Raw genomic sequence first — 19,598 nt, forward strand, 5'->3', positions numbered from 1 at the left:
GCTGTGTGCCCCACTTCTACAACAGAGACACCGATGCCGGTCCCGGTCTCGGTCCCAGTCCCAGTCCCGGTCCCAGTCCCAGTCCCAGTTGCAGTCCCAGTCCCAGTCCCAGTCTCGGTCCCGGTCCCGGTCCCGGTCCCGGTCCCGGTCCCGGTCCCCCCGCCCTCAGTCCCAGTTGCAGTCCCAGTCGCAGTCCCAGTCGCAGTCCCGGTCCCGGTCCCGGTCCCCCCGCCCTCAGTCCCAGTTGCAGTCCCAGTCGCAGTCCCAGTCGCAGTCCCAGTCCCGGTCCCGGTCCCGGTCCCCCCGCCCTCAGGCCCGGCTCTGCCGCCGGCGGGTCCCAGCTGCGCTCCCCGGGCCGGGGCGCTGGCGCCCCCTGCCGGCCGTGCCGCGTGAGGCGGTGCCGCCCCGGGTGTCCCTGCCCGGCCCTGCTCTGGGTTCAGCCCCCGGCGCGGAGCCGACACGCGTGGGACACGAGTCTGCCCTTGGCTCCGATTGCCGGGCGTCTCCCGGGGCGCACGCAGTGCAAGGTGTGGGTATCCACTCGCCGTGGAGGTGCCCCCCCGCTGTGGGTGCCCATCGGCCGGTGCCGTGCACGGGAGCCCAGGCTGCCCGCGGCTCGGCGCGGGCCCGGGCAGGGCCAGCGAGGTGAGACCGAGGGAGCCCGGGTGCTATGAGGAGCTGGCACTGCTGGGTAAAAGGAGATTGCACTTGGTTTACGCTCGCACTCCTTGCAGCCGCTGTGCCTCACCAAGGGGAAAAGCTGTTCAGGGTTTCACTCTAGTGCTCTGCAGAGTGCTGGGAATCCGCGGCAGTCCAGTCACAGAGCAAGGACACCTGCAGGTGTACACAGCAAGGTGCTGTGCGAATCAGCTGTGGGGCCTAGGTGTGTTCCCTGCTGATGCTGAGCGTTTTGCGGGCCTGGGCCTCTGCCCTCTGAGCCTCAGGCTCTCTATACTTGGAGACTTCAGAAAGGTGTTTTTAATATAGCACCTCCATCTGCAGTGGGGGTTGATCGTATTTATCTAGCTCAAGAGCAGTGATATGAGGCTGACTTGCTTAGAAATGCCACACGAAAAAGACTAAAATTTTTTTTAATATTTGCATTAATTGCTTTTCTTTTATTAACTTCTTTGGCTGCATTGGAGCACTTACAGGAGACAGCATTTTGCAAATGGGAGTACATTTTTCATTATATTATTGCATTACACCATTATCTATAAAGTGTATCCTTCAAGTTATAACAAGCTGTAATTCCATTGAAGGCTCCCTAGGATTTCTGGACCACGAGAGAGCAAAGCTGCAGCAGTTTAGTCAGAGGAGCCAGAAAATCAAATTACAGCCCCTTTAATAGTCAGCTGGGGATATACTCTTCCTCTGAGATAGCCCAGGCTGGAGTAAGTGTCTCTGCTATGCTGGAACTGGATGGATTGTGCCTTTTAAGGACATTTCAAGCCATAGTAACTATTCAGAGCCAACTTTGGCATCACTGCCCTTTCCTGCTCTTTTGACACAGAGGTCAGAGCCAGTGGTGTTTGACAGTGGGACGTGGGTTTTCGCTGCTCCTTGGGAGGCTGTGCTTTACTTTGGGAGCCACAAGGAACAAAAATCACCAAGTACCCAGAGAAAATGTTTGCTGAAGCTGAAGGTATCTGCTGCTTCCAGGACCTCTGGAAGCCAGGTGCTGGCTGATGGTTGGTAGGAAGTGTGTTTGCTCACAGCGCAGTGGAAGGACCTCGTTGCTCTGTGCCGAATATGGCAGATGTTGCAGCTCTCCCCTACTCTCTTGCTAGTCTTCGAGCTTGGCATGTGTCACTCTCCCTGCAGCCTGTAACTGGCCTGTTTCACTGATGGGTGTGGGATGCAACACTCAGCTCAGTTGGAAACACAGAAATGTAGTGGTACTTGAAGCTTGATTGGAACTCTGCTGAAACATATCAGCCAGCTCCCTGGGACAGCGACATGGCCCGGCTCTGCTGCATTACAACAGTCTCTGGTCTGGGGGGTTGTGAGTTATTCGTACATGTACCTGGAGAATTTCAAAGCAAAGCACTGTTACTACTCTTGGACTTCTGGATATAGCCTGAATGGAATCCCACTGAAGCACTTCCTGCTGATTCTTGGCCCTAAAATCATTCTAGCTCTTTGGGATTTGGAAGTTTTAATAAAAATGACTCCGTTGTGTTGGCCCTGGAGGGAAATGGGGCCCAAGAAAGCTGATTAATATTCAAAGATCACCTTGATCTTGCTTAATATTCAAGGATCTTTTTAGCAAACTCCTGACCACTGTGCTGCTCTCTGTACCTCCCAGGTGATGGCTTGTTTTCAGAGAAGCTCTGCAGGCTGACTCATTTTTCCTCTTCCTCCTTTTTTTAATGGTGAGCTTTGCAGCTCAGCATGCATTATTCCTGCTGTGACAGCAAAAGGAATGTTGTTCTGCCTGCTGACATTTTGGTTAGAGCATACCAGTGAGGGTTAAAAGATAGGCCAAAGCAGCTGCCATTGTTCTCAGTGTTCTTGAGCAGGTTTAATGTTCTGCTGTAATTCTTATTTTCAACGAATGTATAGTTTATTCCTGCTCTTGGGCAACTGCTAGTATGACTAGAATTTGTCAGAGAGCGATAACTTATTTAACCTGAACAGCTTTGAAATTATTCTTCTGTCTTTCAGTATGCATTACTTCATTGCATATCTGCTGTAGCACTAATGCATGACAGGCATGTGATATGAGAGACGACAGAGTGAGAGCACATCTTCTAGAACTTCAGATCTCAATCCATAAGGATGGCAAAGTGTTCATGCTCATATTTCAATAGAGGGTTACAGCAAATTCTATGTTTCTGCAATCAAACTTCATAGAACCACAAAATTATTTGGGTTGGAAGGGACCTGAAATATTATCCGGTCCCACCCTCTGCCGTGGGCAGGGACACCTTCCACTATCCCAGGTTGCTCCAAGCCCTGTCCAGCCTGGCCTTGGACACTTCCAGGGATGGGGCAGCCACAGCTTCTCTGGGCAACCTGTGCCAGGGCCTCACCACCCTCACAATAAGAAAATTTTTTTGCCCTTACTAGAAAAATATTGAATTCTCCCCACACAAAATTCTGTGTTAGTCACCTCCGTGTGAGCAGGGTGGCCCTTCAGGGGACAGATCGAAGTATGGAGCTTCCAGGCTGCACCTAAGGACGTGTGGCCAGCATTTACATCCAGTCTCACTGACTGATGACTACATATGAGAAGAGAAGCTCTGGCACCTGGTGTTAGTCACCAGATTAGTTATTATTGGGTCAGAACCAACTTGGGGGGAGTGGTGTATGTGTGTGGAGGAAGGGATGGGTCTAATCTCACAGAGGTGGGGTGGCATCGTATGCCTTATGGCAGCCTCTGGAGCCCACATGGGGAAGCCCTGGAGTAGCTGTCAGTCACAAACAGCCTGAGAAAACTATAACAGCACAACTCCTGGAGCCCCTCACCCAGCTCAGATTGGCAGGGACAGTGAGGACACTGCCCTATAACACCCCACACCTCCTGGAGCCCCTCACCCAGCTCAGATTGGCAGGGACAGTGAGGACACTGCCCCTCACCCTAACCTGGAACCCCAGAGTGGACAGTGGGTCAGAGGCCCCACCTGGGGGGGTTTGCTATAGGGACCAGAGAATAAAACCAAGGGCATGTGTTTGCCTCATGTCACGGCCCTGCCATTGAACTTGAGAGCTGGTTTTCTACAGGGCTTCTATGGTAGCTATATAATCCATCTCTCCTTCTTTCTCCTTCACTCTTCTTGATCCCTCTGCTTCTGTCTCTCTGCTCCTTTCTTGATGCTTGGGGTAATTTGGAGCTGGAGGGATTGGATCTTGATTTAAGTATTGTGGAATTCGTTGAATTTTGCCTTAAGTGTTGTTGCTTTACTGGATTTTGACTTAAGGGTTGTGGATTAATAATGTATGTTGAATCTGTATTGTAGTGGAAGATTTTTGTCTAGCTTGTGTGGTGACCTTTTGAACTTTGGCCAAATTCCCTTATTTATTCCCCTAAATTATTAAAGAAATTTTGTGGGAACAAGCCCATGGCTTATTTTCTTGATGCTCTCCCGAGGTATCAAAGAATCTTATATTTATATATTAAAGTAAAACTCATAGCCAATCCCACGAGCCAGCAGCTCCCAGGGTTGGAGTGTTACACCTGGCCCGTGAGCGACACTGCCAGCAAGATGATGCTGGGAAGGCATTGGCTGTTGTAATTAATTCTTGAGCTTTATGTGAAAAAATGTAAGAAGTAATGAGCACTGGTTTGAAATAAAAGTCAAGTTGTGTAAGTTCCAACTTTTTGCAGCCAAATCATAGAATCATAGAATCAACCAGGTTGGAAAAGATCTCTGAGATCATCAAGTCCAACCCTTGATCCAACAATGCATTAATTGCATCAGACAAATACAGATCAAGGCAAATTTCTCACTGAATCAGCTTCCAGAAAGGGTGCAGCCTTCTAAAAATACCCAAGCATGTCACCTCAGATGATACTGCTGCGACAGAGGGACGGTGCTGATGGCTGATGCACCGTCTGAGACGAGGTGAGCGGTGTCTCTGCAGAGCACACACCTGACACTGCTCCACAGAAACGCGGGTGGGAGGCAGAGGCAGCTGGTCAAGGAGCTTCTGAAACACAAACAGTACCACAACCCCGGTGCCAATTCCCTACGGCAAACTGGAAGGCGCAGTTTGCAACTCAGTGCCGTCGCTGAATCCTTCGCAGAGCCCCTCAGTGGTGCCGCCACCAGAGAGAGCCCTTTCTTCAGGGCTGTGACACAGCTGTGTGAGGATGACACACCAGTGCTGGGGTATCGCGGCTTAAGCCACACAAGGGGGCTCAGCTGTGCCTGCGGGGCCGGGCCCGCGGGAAGGGACTGCGGGAGACGAAACAGGAGAGTCGGGAAAAAAACATTCCTGGAGGTGCGAGCAGCCCGCCGGTGCCGCAGCACGGGGACCGAGAGCCGCCCCGCGGGCAGGACCCGGAGGGGCGGGAGGGGAGCTGGGCCCAGAGATGGGAAGGGGAAGGGGAAGGGGAAGGGGAAGGGGAAGGGGAAGGGGAAGGGGAAGGGGACGGGGACGGGGACGGGGACCGGGACCGGGACCGGGACCGGGACCTAGAGCGCGGCCCCGGCGCGCAGGCGCTGTGGGCGCGGCCGTGCCCCCGCAGGCCCCGCCCCCGCGGTGACGCCGCCGCACGCGCCCGGCCCCGCCCCACGCGCGACGTCGCGCGGCCGGGCCGGGCGGTGGCGGCGCGCGGGGATGGAGCGGCCGCCGCTCGGCCGGTGAGTGACCGGCACACCGGGGGGAATGGAGCGGGAGCGGGGCCGGGAGCGGGGCGGGGGTGCACCCGGGTCCGCGGCACGGGGTGAGGGGACCTCGCCGGGCCGGGCCCTGGGCGCCCCCTTCGCGGGAGCGTCCCCCGCCCTCAGATCCGCCGCTCGGCCGCGCTCTCCCGCCACCGCTGTCCCAGTCCTGCGGCCGGTTCGGGGCCGTGGCCCGGGGGGCAGGGCCCGGGCGGCGTGAGCGGCGGGGCCGCGCTGGCCTGGCCTGGCCTGGCCTGGCCTGGCCTGTGCGGAGGCACTGCCCGGCCCGGCGGCGGCGAGCGGTCCCCCGGCCCCTTCCGCCATCCCCGCGGCCTGCGCGATGCCCCTTGTCCCTTCGATCCCCCGGCCCCTCCGGGGCGGCCCCGCGCGTCTATGGCCGGTGCTGTGGATTCGGGAGGCGCCGCCGCGGCCCCCGCGCTGGTTCGGCGGTGGCTGAGGCGTGTGTTCGCTTCACCGATTCCTGCCCGCTTTGGCTGTCTTTGATGAGATCGTTAAGACAAGAATTATTTCATGGTGAGCTCAGATTTTGCCAGTTTAAAAGCAGATTGTCGGGAACAGGCCCCTAAAGTAAAGAACTTAAGATGTAAAGCAGCAGCTTCAGAGCATTCCAAGTACCAAAAGTCAGAGACTTGGAGTTGATGCTGTGTGTGCAATCTGTGTGTGCAGCTGCTGCCACCAGTGGTACAGAAGCACCTGATGTATGAAGCTTGTATTGCGGGTGGAGGCATTGCTTTCACAACAGGACTCTATCAGTAAGGATGCTTAAGGAGGCTTCTTGGTGAGCAGGTGTAAAGGTGTGAACTGAAGGTATAAGATCTGAGTGGAAGCCTAGAGGAGAAAGAGGGTAATTAACTACCATCAGTGTCCATCATCCACAAACCTTAAAATCAGGTGTTTCTGCAAGGTGGAAGCCCTTAGTAACAATCCAGGCTACAGGTGTGGCCACTGAAGTAATGATGCCTTGACCTGAGCGAGTGCCACAGGCTTCTCCTGATCCTGGGGAGCAAGCAGTGCTGTTCCTGCTGCTCACTGCCAGCCCTGTCTTACACGAGGTTAACACATGGCAGGTGACTCTATGTTTGGTCACAGGACGATCCTCCTCCTGGGGTGGGTTCTTTGTCCATCTGGAAGTGTCTGGAGGCAAGGGAAGCCCAGTGTACTCACTGGGAGGACTATTCCTGTCTTGGTGCTGGGGGACTCTCCCCTCTCTTTTCTGGGGACAGTGGGGTTCTCCAACTTGCAGGACTTGTGCTGCTCAGCAACTTCACAGCCTCACAGGGTTCCTGCATCAAATGGACAAGTTTATTGGAGCTTCGTATCCACTGTGTCCGGTTCAGCTGCCTGATAAACCCACCCAGCTGATCTGGAAGATCCAAAATATGGAAGCAAACTGAAGATGGAGGAAGATCTGCTTTGTGGGGATTTTGCACTAGAAAGAAATTGCAACTTCAAGTTCTTTAAAGTTTGGGGCTTCCCCGCATCCATCTACCACATAAAAGTTGCTGAGTTTGTTTATTTAAGCAGTTCTGTTGTCATGGTTTGGGCTCTCTCACATCTTACTTAATCATAGCTAAAGTTCCAATAATTAAAACCTGCATCTAACTCAGATACAAAAGAGAAATCATTGGAGGACTACAAGTTTTGGTTTTGTGTGTTTAGAGAGATGCTTTCTGTAGGAAATGGGTTGTGTCTAGCAAGGCAGCTCCTCTTCTGCTTTGGTGATTGGCCTGTGCCTGGCTGGGGCTGTACTGCAGACAGGCAAACCTTGTGTTAGTGTCTTGTCTGGTCTTTCAGAGAACTGTTTGTGAACCATTCAAAAACAGCTGGCGTGATAACATCTGGGGCTGGGTTTCTAGGAATTTTTGCTTCGAGCTCTGGGGGAGGAGTCTCTCCTGCCGGGGAGTGCAGTTCTCTGGTGTGGTGTGTTCTCAGTCAGTTCCATAGCTGTGTCTGCTGCTGAGAGCTGGGCTTTGGGACAGGGATTCACCGAAGGTAGGCTGTTGCTCAGGTGAGCTGGCAGAGTGGCTTCCCCTTGACAGACCTTGAGTCTCCTCACCTCTGAAACATGGCAAGTGGTTCTCCCTCTGCCTGTCCCCTGAGGCCTGATGAGAGCTGGTTGCTGTGGGGAAGGTTGTGTGCTCTCCATGAGGGTTGGAGTCCTGTGACCTCTCTGGGGCAGAATCTCAGCAGTGAGACTTGTTAAAGTGGTTTGTAGGCAACAAGCCTTGGGTGGCCCAGGTGACATCCAGAGGTCCTTTCCACCCTCAGCAAGTCTGTGAACTCAGCACAATGTTTCCTAATGGATAATTGGCATCTGTGTGAAGAGCAAAGATGGGTGATGAATTGGAATGTGAAGGTGGTGTCTGCACTACTAGAAACTGAGTATTCTGCTATGTTTAAATCCTTAAAATTCTTAACCCCCCTAAACAGTTGAGACCCTGGATATTGTCACAGCACAGCAAGATGATTCTTTAAGTTTGAATTTAAGCTCCAGATTCTTAAAATTGTTCCTCCAGCCAAGCATGTTAAGGAAAAAGGAAAGAAAGAAACAAGCAGTTGTGTGGAGTTAGTCTTTTTTGCAAAATGAAATGTCTTCATACTTTCAGAATAATTTCATGATAATGCAGATCTAGTTGACCTTTTTTATTTATAAAGAAGAATCCTACTGTTGTACCAAGAGTAAAAACCAGTTGTATCACAGTAACATTGAACAGCTTTGATTTGGAAGCTAGATCTGACATACTATGTGAAATGCAAACACAGAGTAGAAGGTCTCTGCCCCAGAAGAGTTTACATTTTATTAACTTAATCCAAACCAGAGAAGTTCAGAAGTTTGCCAACACTCCTGAACATTTACGCTGTGCAGGAGCTCCCCAGGTACGTACCTTATGTACATGCTGTGTTGGGGCTTCCATCATGCTCTGTGTTAGTCCTTGTTTTGGACAGCAGCTTAGTTCTTTACTCTGACACCGGTCACACAACTACTCTTGTGTGAAAATATGTGGTGAACATCAAGGCATTTGGTGAGCTGTGGTTTGTCTGAAACAGGGCACTCCCTGTTGTGGTGTAGCGTTGCATACTCTGACATGATCAAATATTATTTGAATGCTTAGAGAATTTGAGATAATTTATTAGATTCAAGTACTTGGAATATGAAGTAACTTCAGAGGCTGCTTCTGATTTTAAATGCATCAAAGCTAGCAGAAACACAGTATTTCAAATTAGTTAATTCTTTGCTCTGAAGGGGACTGAATCTGTGTGCTGTTTTGTTGTTTCTCAGGTATTAATGGTGTTTCTTACTATGCTTATTAATTTTGGCAGGTCTTTCTCCTCTACAAAGAAGCTTTGTTGCCAAGATTTACTCTGAAAATGACCTACAGTACCGACTGCAGATGTCTGCAAATGTAGAAGCTGATAAATTGTATCTCCTTCTCTCCCCAACTTTCCTATTTCCTGTGGAATTTACACTTCTAAACTTTTTTAAAGTTAGACCTCTATTGAAGACATTTGGATTACAACTGTGAGCATATCTATGCAAAGAGACGAGCTACCTTGAGCAATTTTGAGGTATGTATGGCTGCTATAACTTAGAATATGTGAGAAGAAAGGCCATCTGATTAGGGCAAAGGAGGCTCTAGGTGTGCATTTTCTAGATTCAAATTGGTGTGCACCCTTATGCATGGTTTTAGCAATAGAATATACATATGCACAGTGAGGCTATAGGAGCACCACAGTACCCAGCTGGCATTGTAAGGAGAGTGACCTTGTTTGAACCTGCCGTGGGAGTATTCAAAAGATTCTCTTGAGAAAAGCTTGGTTGTTTGACCTGAGCCTTTACTGCTCGTCCATTCAGTTCCTAAATGCTACCAGGGTCTGCAGACATTTTCTCCTTCAAGGCCTGTGACCGACATTTGGTAGCCATTGAAATGCACTGGGAGGTCGCAGTGTTTAGTTAGATAAAGTGCTCACATAAAGTTACAATGTACCTCCATCCAATTGTGAAGTAGCTGGAAGGAAGGTTAAGAAAGAAGGAAGTTTTGCTTGCCTTCCTGGGCACAGTTGCTAGCACAGTGCTATCTGCTGACAGAAAGCAGCAGTCTCATAGGACAATGTGCCTGTGATGTACAAGAATAGCAGAGCTGGATGGGCTTTGCCTTGTCACTGTGCAGGTTTGTCCCACCCAGGTACAACCTCGGCTGTTTGAGAAGCACAGAGAGTCACCAGCTTTCACAGCTGTATTTTGCCTGGAGGCTTTTGTCTGTCTTTACATATCGAATTCTAAACCTGGAATGAGGAAGTTGGCTAACTTCCTCTGAGTGAGTTTAGGAGAGGCCAGTGTGCACTGATAACATCTGTTCCTGCTGTAAAGTGCTTGGACATGGTTATCCCTCCCATGAGGTAGATGCCAACAGTCCAGGGCAGTGGTGGTCTGGTCAGTTAATGGGGGGTTACAGTGAAAGGCAGCCAAACACGCATGTCTCTGGCTTCCAGAAGAGACATTATTCAACAGTGGGCTTTGTTTAAAAAGGAAAATTATTATGCTGAAAGTAGCTACCTGACTGAATCATTAAGCATGCCACATTGCTGTACAGGATGCATTTAGCAGAAAACACACTTTTCTAAGCTTTATTGATAAAAGCTCCAGTGGTTCAGCTGAGACGATACTGAAAGGTACAGAGATCTACGTACCTCCTTGTCTGGCTAAAAAGGGCCTGATGGTGTTGTTCCTGTAACAGGAAGGCAGAATGGGCTGTGACTGGCAGTGAAGTGCTGTGGTTGGGAAGGGAATCAATCCTTACCTGTGCTGAAGGAATTCCTCCATCATTCCCCTGCAAGCAGAGCTGGAGCCAAGGTCTGGCAGTTCAGTGAGACTCTCTGTTACAAGTGGGCAGAACGTGGTGCAGCACACTTTAAATGTGTTTCTCAGTGTACCTGGGCAGTATTATTTGGCTGTGGCAGTGTGCTAAAATAGCACTGGGGAGAGAAGTGGGTTTGTTTCCTGTGAGCTGCTTTCATGGAAACTGTAGAAACACACCAGGAGTGGTTTGCTGAGCTGCCTGTTGCCACCTTAGTGGTCCTTTACAGGGTGTACCAAGGACATGGATTGTGTAACCCATTTTTTTGTGGCGCATTTTTTTAGTTGTACATAAATAAGTTATGATCTCTGTAATCTCATCAATTAAAATTGGTGCATATTTCCCAAAAAAGCTGCTCCTCTGTTAAAATAGCACAATCCCTGCAGGATCTCTGAAAACCTAAGAATGCATAGATTCCATGTCTCCTTGAGGGTATATCCGAAGCAGAGTACTAATCTTTATTTCCTTAACTGTAAGAGGAGGTTGACCTCCCTTTGTAAAACATTCAGTTTCAGGAAAAACATAGCTTAAGTGTTGCAGTTTCATTATTCAAACTCATATAACTAAAAGTGAATACTAATGTGTGGAGTGACAAGGAATTTGAGCGTAGGATCAAATTTTCTTTTGATATAAGAAATGGTCCGAAAGATGAAATTGTGTACATTAGAGAATATTGCCTTAAAACTGCCCTACAGAGTATCTAAAAACTTCAAAGAACATTAAAGGGCACTGCAGTGTTGAGATGGATGATAGTGCCAGTGATTCAGCTGGTGTGATGAGTTATGACAGGAAGTTTGCAGGTGTCTATGTACAGTTTCTTCAGAGATAAGTTTGGCAAATTTCACTATCGTTTGGGTTTATGTGAGCTGATGGTGTCCTTAACAAGTCTCATAGTGGCCTTTGTCCTGAAGTTGTTGGCTGTTATTTTCCTGGAAGCCAGTTACCATGGTGATTATCCTGATAGCAAATAAATGTGTTTTTCATGATCCCCAGTTATACTAGTTTGGAGCAAAAAGACTATGGCCTTTTCTGGGATTGCTGGAAATGCTACACCCATAGTGTCCATGTTTGTAAATCACTGCCCGCTGGGCAAGTGGGTCACAATCATAAGGGGTAGTGTCCCTTGTCTGTGAAGAGCAGAGAGTATCCTTGGCATGTTTCTGAGGCTGAATAATGGTTTAAATGGGAGAAATTAACAGAGAGCAGCTTTGGGTCAGAATCAGTTATGACTGGACTTATCTCAGTCAGGCCAGTGATGGCTGACTGACTAGTAAGGCAGAAGGTTTGTTGGTGGGAGCCAGGCCCTCCAAAGTATGTGGTGCTGTGGTCCTTCCCTCTGTTGGCTTTCAGCTGGGGTAGTGTCTAGCTCTGGTGGCTGTCGATTTACATTAAATGCTTTAAATACATTAAATCATTGAGGAAGATGTACAGGATATGTAAGCCTTACTGTAACAAAAGAACTAGGTGAGTTCACATTGAATACTTGTGGCAAGTTTGCTTGGGCTGCAGAGTACCCTAAGGTAAAGGAGTGGGACTTGGGGAATGGGAAACTATAGCAGTGGCTGCTTGTTGCTCTGCAGAACAGTTCCCATGCTGGTCACACTTTTGCTGTGGGAGTTAGTTTTCAGCTGGTTTGTTGTGTTGAAAGATGAAGTTTTGGTTCTGATTTACCAAAGTCCTTTAAATGCTTCCGGTGCAATTTCAGTTTGTGGGAAAAGTACTGGGTGTGGTGCTGTTTAACCTCTTCACTGATAGCCTAATAATCATGGGGCTGGGTGCACTGTGAGGAATTTTGCAGGTGATACAAGATGAGAAGTGATAGACCTCATGGTTGTGCTGCCGTTCAGAGGCACCTGGATAGGCTTGAGAAATAAGCAGGCAGAAACCTCACGAAGTTCAACAAAGAGAAACACAAAGCCCTGCACCTAGGGAAGACCAACCCAGTGTAGCAGGTGGTATAACCACCCATGTACCCATACTGGGGGCCCAATCAGCTGCAAAGTTGCTCTGCAGCAAGTGACCAGGGAGTTCTGGGGGGCACCCAAGTTGAGCGATGACTCTGTAAGGAGGCATTAACTTGGGTCTTGGTTTTGGCTGGTTATAAGCCTGCACCTTCTCAGTGGTAGGTAAATTTCAGCCTTATTTCAAACAAATATGCTCCCTTTTTGTGCTGCTTTGGGTAAAGATTTTGTCGAACATTTCATGTGGATTCTGCCATGAATGTGGGAGGAAACATTCTGATTTTGGCTGAGGTTTTAAATGCGTGACTACTTGGTTCTCACTGGCAAGCAAATCATCAAGCCCAGTTTCTTTATACCAAATTACTGTCTGTGCAGCTGGATGTGGAGGTGGATATTGAAGAGCACCATATTTGTGAGTGTGGCTGCTTAGCTGTGCTGTGTTTGTGCAATTTTTGAGTATTCTCTAAAAACGCATGATTAAACCTAACAGAAGAAAAGGACCATAGATGGCCATCAGTATTTTTGTGGCAGAAGCCCAAAAAGTGAAAAAAGTAGGGAATTCACAGCTCCATGTGGTAGCAGTTGATGGACAGCTAATGTGTCTCCTATTCCAAATGGCGTTGCTCTGCGGGGATGGGGAGTTGTGACTGTGCCTGTCTCCTTCCCTGGCACTTGAGAAGAGGCCCGGCAGTGTGTCTTTGTGCTGCAGGACAGGTGTGTCCATGTGCCACAGGACAGGTGTGTCCGTGTGCCACGGGACAGGTGTGTCCGTGTGCCACGGGACAGGTGTGTCCATGTGCCACAGGACAGGTGTGTCCGTGTGCCACGGGACAGGTGTGCCCGTGTGCCATGGGACAGGTGTGCCCGTGTGCCATGGGACAGGTGTGTCCGTGTGCCATGGGACAGGTGTGTCCGTGTGCCATGGGACAGGTGTGTCTTTGTGCTGCAGGACAGGTGTGTCCGTGTGCCACAGGACAGGTGTGTCCGTGTGCCGTGGGACAGGTGTGTCTTTGTGCTGCAGGACAGGTGTGTCCATGTGCCGCGGGACAGGTGCCCCCGTGTGCCGCGGGACAGGTGCCCCCGTGTGCCGCGGGACAGGTGCCCCCGTGTGCCGCGGGACAGGTGTGCCCGTGTGCCGCGGGACAGGTGTGTCCGTGTGCCGTGGGACAGGTGTGTCCGTGTGCCATGGGACAGGTGTGTCCGTGTGCCGCGGGACAGGTGTGTCCGTGTGCCATGGGACAGGTGTGTCCGTGTGCCGCGGGACAGGTGTGCCCGTGTGCCATGGGACAGGTGCGTCCGTGTGCCACGGGACAGGTGTGCCCGTGTGCCATGGGACAGGTGTGCCCGTGGCTCTTCTCGCGCGGGTCCCTGAGGCACGCGGGCCAGGCTGCCGCTGTTCCTGCCCTTTGGGGTACACATGGTCTTTCACTGATAGGTCCTGCCAGCCTCCTGCAAGTGCTGGCTGAATATCTGCAAGCAGTGTTTGATGGGCAACCCGAACATCTTGTTTGTAGCACTGCAAGGATGAATTTGCTATTGCTTGATTAGAAAAATCCATTTAAACAAATAAACCCCAGATTAAGGCCATACTCTTATACTAATATAATTTTTTGAGTTTCACTTAATTAACAGCTCCCTGGACTAGCTGTCTTGAAGGAGAGTTTTCTTCTGAAGAGCAGGATGAAGCTGTCATATTGTGAATTGCAAAAGCCAGTTTGGAAGTGGTAGGGCAGCATAAACTGTTAGTGAGGGCTGTTAACTTCTGGTCAGAATTTCTGTCCTGCCTGATTTGTGTCACGTTTTAAGCAATAGTGGTGCAAAGAGCTATCAGGTTCTGCAGCCTGCAGGCAGACTTTTGCAATGACAGTGGTCTTCAGACCATGGAGGTTTTCAGGTATCATTCTCAACAACATGGAGGGAACCATCACATAGGAGACGTGGTACTTCCTTAGAGTCTGAGATTGAATGGCAGCAGAGAGAGGTTAAGGTGCACTGTGTTGGGCAGACCTGTTAGAGGTCTGGGTTGCAGTGTGGGGATGGTTATCAGTGGGGTGGATTTTAGTAAACTTTTCCCCATTTTGGGACCAAGTATGGTTTTTGAAAACTGTAACTCATCTGATGCCAAGTATTGGTGGAAGGCTTTTATGTGCCCAGTAGCCAGAGTACTCAGTCAGTGGGAATGGCATTGTGATTTTGCTGAGCCAAATGAAAACTTCATTTGATCTGTCTTGTAGTCTCAGTGATTTGAGTCAACACTTCTAAAGATCAGAGAATTAATGCTGGTTTTGAGTCATCAGAGGGAGTATTTTACCACTCTATGCCAGGTTAGTTCTACTTTCTTCTTTCACGAATCATTGTAAATACGATACTTTCCAAAATTCAGGGCTAAAAGCACATGTTAAAATCGCACATAGTGTGGGTTGGTGGTAGGTGATATCTTTCTTTACAAGCCTGCTAATTTAGCTTGCTTTAACCTGCTTACGACTCCAAGCCTGGAATAAACCTTTCTTTTAAAACTAGAGGTGCTAAATCTTGCCAGCTTCAGTGCTGGCATTGTCAAAGATGGATCTGCTAGGAGTTAAAATGAAAGGCCATCTCTTCTTTTTTTTATGACTAGCATGCTTAGAAGTTTCTCTTTAATGCCAGAAATAGCTATAGTGTAACCTTTTGTCTTCTCTTGGAAGTGGAATGAAAGTACTGGTATTTCCACTTTGTGGTTCACTGATTCCTGACATTTGAGTCAGCTTTGACACACTGAAAGTGGCAGTATCTCTTTGCAGACAGGCAATGAGGAGATAAGAGCAGCTTTGATCTCGCTCTCCTACCCCTTCCTCTCCTGAAAAGATCCTGCCAAAATGCTTGCCATGGCCTAGTAAAGTTGCGTTTTTCCAGAGACTGAAGAATCAGATCCAGATAATGTAAATGTTAATAGGAAAAGTCGATAATAGGAGTGCAACTGACCACAGAAACATTTGAGATGCTTCAAGGAATTGAATTCATTCCAGCGAAAGATTTATTTAAAGAGGGGAAGCTAAAAGAAACTGAATTGCTCCATTTCACCTTTGCCTGTGTAGAATCCTTTTGAGATTTGAAGGTAGGCTTTTACTGTTGCTCTGATACTCTGGAGAGGCTCAGTATAGGCTCCTGCCTGTGACATGAATACCTCCAAAGCTTATCTTAACCGTGTTAGTGACACGGTGGATTCTGCTGCAACATTTAGCTGCTGCTGTGTGTCTCTGCAGTAGTGAAAATTGATAAAGCAGCTTAAAAAATGGTTTCTTCCAACAATGAACTGGGGTTAGTTTCGACAAACAGGTCTCAGTGCTTCAAGTTGCATTTTAAATGAGACAGACACTTAGGAGCGTATATTGCTGTTGCAGTTTTTCCTTGTCGTGGTCCACAGGAGCCTGGAGCTTTCCCCACCTCTGAGTAGAGAGCAGGGCAGATTGTGCTGATGATCACGTTTTCTCTCTATTCCCTACACAGTTTTCCAAAACATCACAGATCTTCACTCGTCTTCACCCTCTGGCCATCCTCTGGTCTGTGGGGCTCTGAGCTGCAGTGAGTGTGCCCCCAGCACTGGAATGGGCCCAGCCACTGCTGCCTCTCTGGGCTGTGCACCTGGGACTGATGTCTGTGTCACTGTTGTCCCTGCTCGAGCCCTCGGTAATCTCACTGCAATTGTTTGACTTTACTGCATGCTGGAATGGAGAGAGTTAAGTCATGTTATTAAAATCCCCACAACTAATATGCAGATCTTCATTGTTTGTCTGCTGAGTTGGGAACTCTGTTCCTCACATTTTAAGTGCATTCACGCATCTAAGGAAAAATTACTTTTTGCTGATACTAATGTTGACCAGGATTGCAAGAGAGAGTAAACTTTCACTTCAAAAAAGTCTGACTAAAATCTAATGGACCAGAGTCTTTTCAGACTGATACTCATCAAATTTTTTGAAATTTCCATGTCACAAAGTATTTGATAAAGAAAAGTGATAGAGTGGGAAGAACTGGGGAAAAAAATTAAAGCCAAGATTGTGTGTACCCTTTGTAAGTACCAGGAAGTGAAGGAATTTTGATTAGCCCAGTGCAGTAGTTTTTCAAAATTCAGAAAAAAAAGGAGGTTCTGATAGAAAATGGGTGATTTGGTGGTGTGTCAGTGAGGACTGTGATTCACAGGGGGGACAGTACAGGTACTTTTGGTGCCTGTGCCTCCTGGGGCCCACCTGTGGGCACTCTGGGATGTGGTCTCTGGACTATGGCAGCTGTGGACTAATTTGAGCCAAAAGACCTGTTGACCTGCAGGTTCTGCAGTGCCTTAGGGTGTATCTCAATATCACTGAAGATCTTGCTGACAGAAGCTCTTACAGTTCTTGTAAATAACAAATAACATTAAAACTAAAAAAAGACAAAGTGGTTCTGAAGTTCTGTTAGCGGCACCTCATGTGTGACCAATACTTCACATACTGTGCCTAGTTTGCCACTCATGCTAGTATAGAGATGAAATTTCTTCTATGTCAAGATCTTTTTCAAAAATGCATTCATTCATTTTTTCTAAGTTCTTAATATTTGCTGTCATCACTTTTTTCATATTCTGGGATCCCACTTCAGTAGTTCTGAGTAACCCTTTCTTTCTCTCTTACTTTCTTGGATGTGGAAATCTGGCATGTAATAAAATAGTCAAAATACCCCAGTGTAGTGGGTTTCTGTGGCTGGGTTTTGGTAGCAGGGGGGCTACAGGGGTGGCTTCTGTTAGAAGCTGCCAGAAGCTTCTCCTGTTCCGTGGAGCAAATGCCAGCAGGCTCCAGGACAGAATTCCTGCCGCTGGCCAAGGCCGAGCCAACCAGGAGTAATAGTAACACCCCTGTGATATCATATTTAAGAACATAAGGTTGTGGTGCAGAAAAAAATTCCAGCCAGGGAAGAGCGGAGTGGGAACATGGGAATAACAATGTAGACCCCAAGGTCAGTGCAGAAGGAGAGGGAGGAGTGCTCCAGGCACTGGAGCTGTGGGTAGGACTCATGGCCCCTGTGGGGGACCCACACCGGCACAGCTCATCCGTGAGGGACTGACCCCATGGAGGAGTGACCCACGGGACAGCAGGTTGGGAAGAGCTGCTGCCCGAGGGATGGACTCACGCTGGGGAGATCCATCCAGGACTGTCTCCCATGGGAGGGACCCCACGGGGGCAGGGGAAGGGCTCCAGCTCCTCTCCCTGAGCAGCGGCAGAAACAACAACTGATCGTGACCCCCATTCCCATCCTCCTGCACTGCTGGTGGGGAGGAGGGAGAATGTGGAAGGAGGGGTGGGGGGAAGGTGTTTTTAAGACTGTTTTATTTCTCACTCTTTGGCTCTTATCCTGTTAGTAATAAATATGAGTACTATCCCCACTTCGAGTCTTGTTTTGCCCGTGAAGTTAATCAGTAAGTGACCTCTCCCAGCTCTTGTCTCTACTCATGAATCCTTGGCTGGTTTTTTCTCTCTGTCCAGTCACAGAGGGAGAGTGAGAGAGCAGCTTTAGTGGGTACCTGGTGTCTGGCCAGGGTCAACCCACTACACCCAGTCATGCAGAGTTCTTGCAGTGTTCTGAAGGATAGTGTATTCTGAAGCTTGTGTCCCTGTTTTCAAGAACTGGTTGAATAACTAATCACCTTTGGAAAATCTGGGTGATCTGGCTGTGTTTCAGAATAGTCTATGAGTCTGGCTGGAGAAATGCAGTCACTGTGTCTGCTGTCAACTGCCCTCCTGTCATCTCCTGCCAAGCACCTGCCCTTACCTTGGGCTGCTCACAGCAAGGTTAAACAGACCTTGGAATTCACCCTGGAATGCTCAGTTCCCTCCTGGAGCAGAGCAGAGCCTGGGGGTGTCCTCGGGTGTGAAGGCTGTGCCCAGATGGGATTCACACCTTGGAGCCCTCTGTGTGAAGGTCACGGCACAGGTGGGCTGGGTGTGGGGGCCCTGCACAGGTGGGCTGGGTGTGGGGGCCCTGCACAGGTGGGCTGGGTGTGGGGGCCCTGCACAGGTGGGCTGGGTGTGGGGGCCCTGCCGTGCCCGGGGCAGGGGCTGCCCTGGGAGATGAGCTGTGGCAGTGCAGGTGTGACCCAGTGCTCACAGCTCTCACCTTCTGTGAGGTGAACTCCAGGTAAACAAGAGCCAGCTGATTGACCTGTGCCTGAGTATTTGAATGATGAGATAGGAGGAGAAGATAAGATCTTTGTGGACAGACTGACCTTGCAGGCTGGAGTCCTGACATCTCCCTGCATTTTCAGCACATGATGGTGGCCATGAACCTCAAGAGAAAATGTTCCTTCACAAGACCTTCTTGATTAACTCTGCAAGATTCAGTTTTAACTTCAGTTATATTTGTAGCCCTTCAGTGATTTGAAGGAGTTTAAAATAGTCCAGCTTCCAGGGGCACTTGCATTTCAATGGAAAAAATAATAGTACCTTTAAAAAAAGTAAAAGTTGGAATCATGCTCGCTTTGTTGTTTGTGCACATATTTTCTCCCATTTCCAGAATTGTATCTCATACCCAATTTCTTTTGCAGTTTTGTTCAGTGGAGGGACTGTTGTGGATCAGCCATGCTAAAGGGCAAGTGATGGAGGCAAGTATGAGTTTATCCTTTCATAGTTATTTAATGTTGGGTTTACCAGTTTTTCCTTTTGAACTGTTTTGTTTCCCAGTGCTCCTGTGAAATAATTGCACAAATGAAGGACTATATTAGGATGTTCTGGGATGTAATAATGTTACAACATCTGCTCAGTGTGGCTGTATATGGAATGATGAATTTTGTCCCTGATGTAGTGTATTCTCTTATAAGTAAGAAATGTATGTTTTTGAACTTCATGCTATAAAGTATTCTGATTCCTCTAGAACAGGATATAAAGGTGGTTGTAAGTGGAGAAAAAAAAATAGCACAAAAGTTGCATCCTAATGAAAATGTGTGCTAATTAATTCTGCAAATGCACAGTTCTTCACATTTATGAGTAGTTTTTCCCCAAAAAGTAGATACTAGAACAAATAAGTAGTTTTAAGAATCTCCATACCAGATGTGCAATTTGCAAAGCTCTTTTCAAGCTCGAACAGACTCATCCTATGGAAATAGGAATAGGAGATGACTACAAAACTCCCGTTAGCAGCCTCTCAAAGAGTCAGTGTGATTTCAGAAATCTGTCCCAGAATACACAGCGTGGCTGTGCCTTGTTTGTGAGCTCGCTGTGGGCTGGTTTGTTTCAGGTTGGTTTGTGAATTACCATAGGATTAATTTAAGCAGGTTAATTTTTTCTAGCAGATAATGTGTGGAACTCTAGTTAGACTGAAGTGGTGGTATTTAAGACCAACATCATTATCAATGGTAATCTGGATAGAGAGCATGCAGGAGATCAGAAATCCTAGTTATAGAGTATATTGGTCATCTTTGATAAGAACTG

The 19,598-nt window shown here is 48.5% G+C and overlaps 1 protein-coding gene across 14 annotated transcripts in view; it reads left to right on the top strand.

Moving 5' to 3' along the window:
* The window catches only part of TMCC1 (transmembrane and coiled-coil domain family 1), a 108,074-nt gene that overhangs the window by 27,386 nt on the left and 61,090 nt on the right, over positions 1–19,598 (top strand). For 4 of the 14 annotated variants that reach the window (XM_064667037.1, XM_064667034.1, XM_064667040.1 and 1 more), the window contains exons 1-3: positions 5,180–5,309; positions 8,673–8,918; positions 18,716–18,772. Coding sequence is in view for 7 of the 14 variants with exons in the window: in XM_064667050.1 (XP_064523120.1) it covers positions 18,767–18,772 (6 nt within the window). In the remaining 7 variants the exon portion in view is untranslated. Of the gene's footprint in view, positions 1–5,179; positions 5,310–5,434; positions 5,865–8,672; positions 8,919–10,087; positions 10,204–14,400; positions 14,493–15,241; positions 15,263–15,654; positions 15,835–18,715; positions 18,773–19,598 lie in introns of those variants that run through there. The other 10 variants (XM_064667038.1, XM_064667041.1, XM_064667051.1 and 7 more) reach the window with 8 other exon arrangements.

Source organism: Pseudopipra pipra, chromosome 11, assembly GCF_036250125.1.
Source record: "Pseudopipra pipra isolate bDixPip1 chromosome 11, bDixPip1.hap1, whole genome shotgun sequence".
Classification (NCBI taxonomy): Eukaryota; Metazoa; Chordata; class Aves; order Passeriformes; family Pipridae; genus Pseudopipra; species Pseudopipra pipra.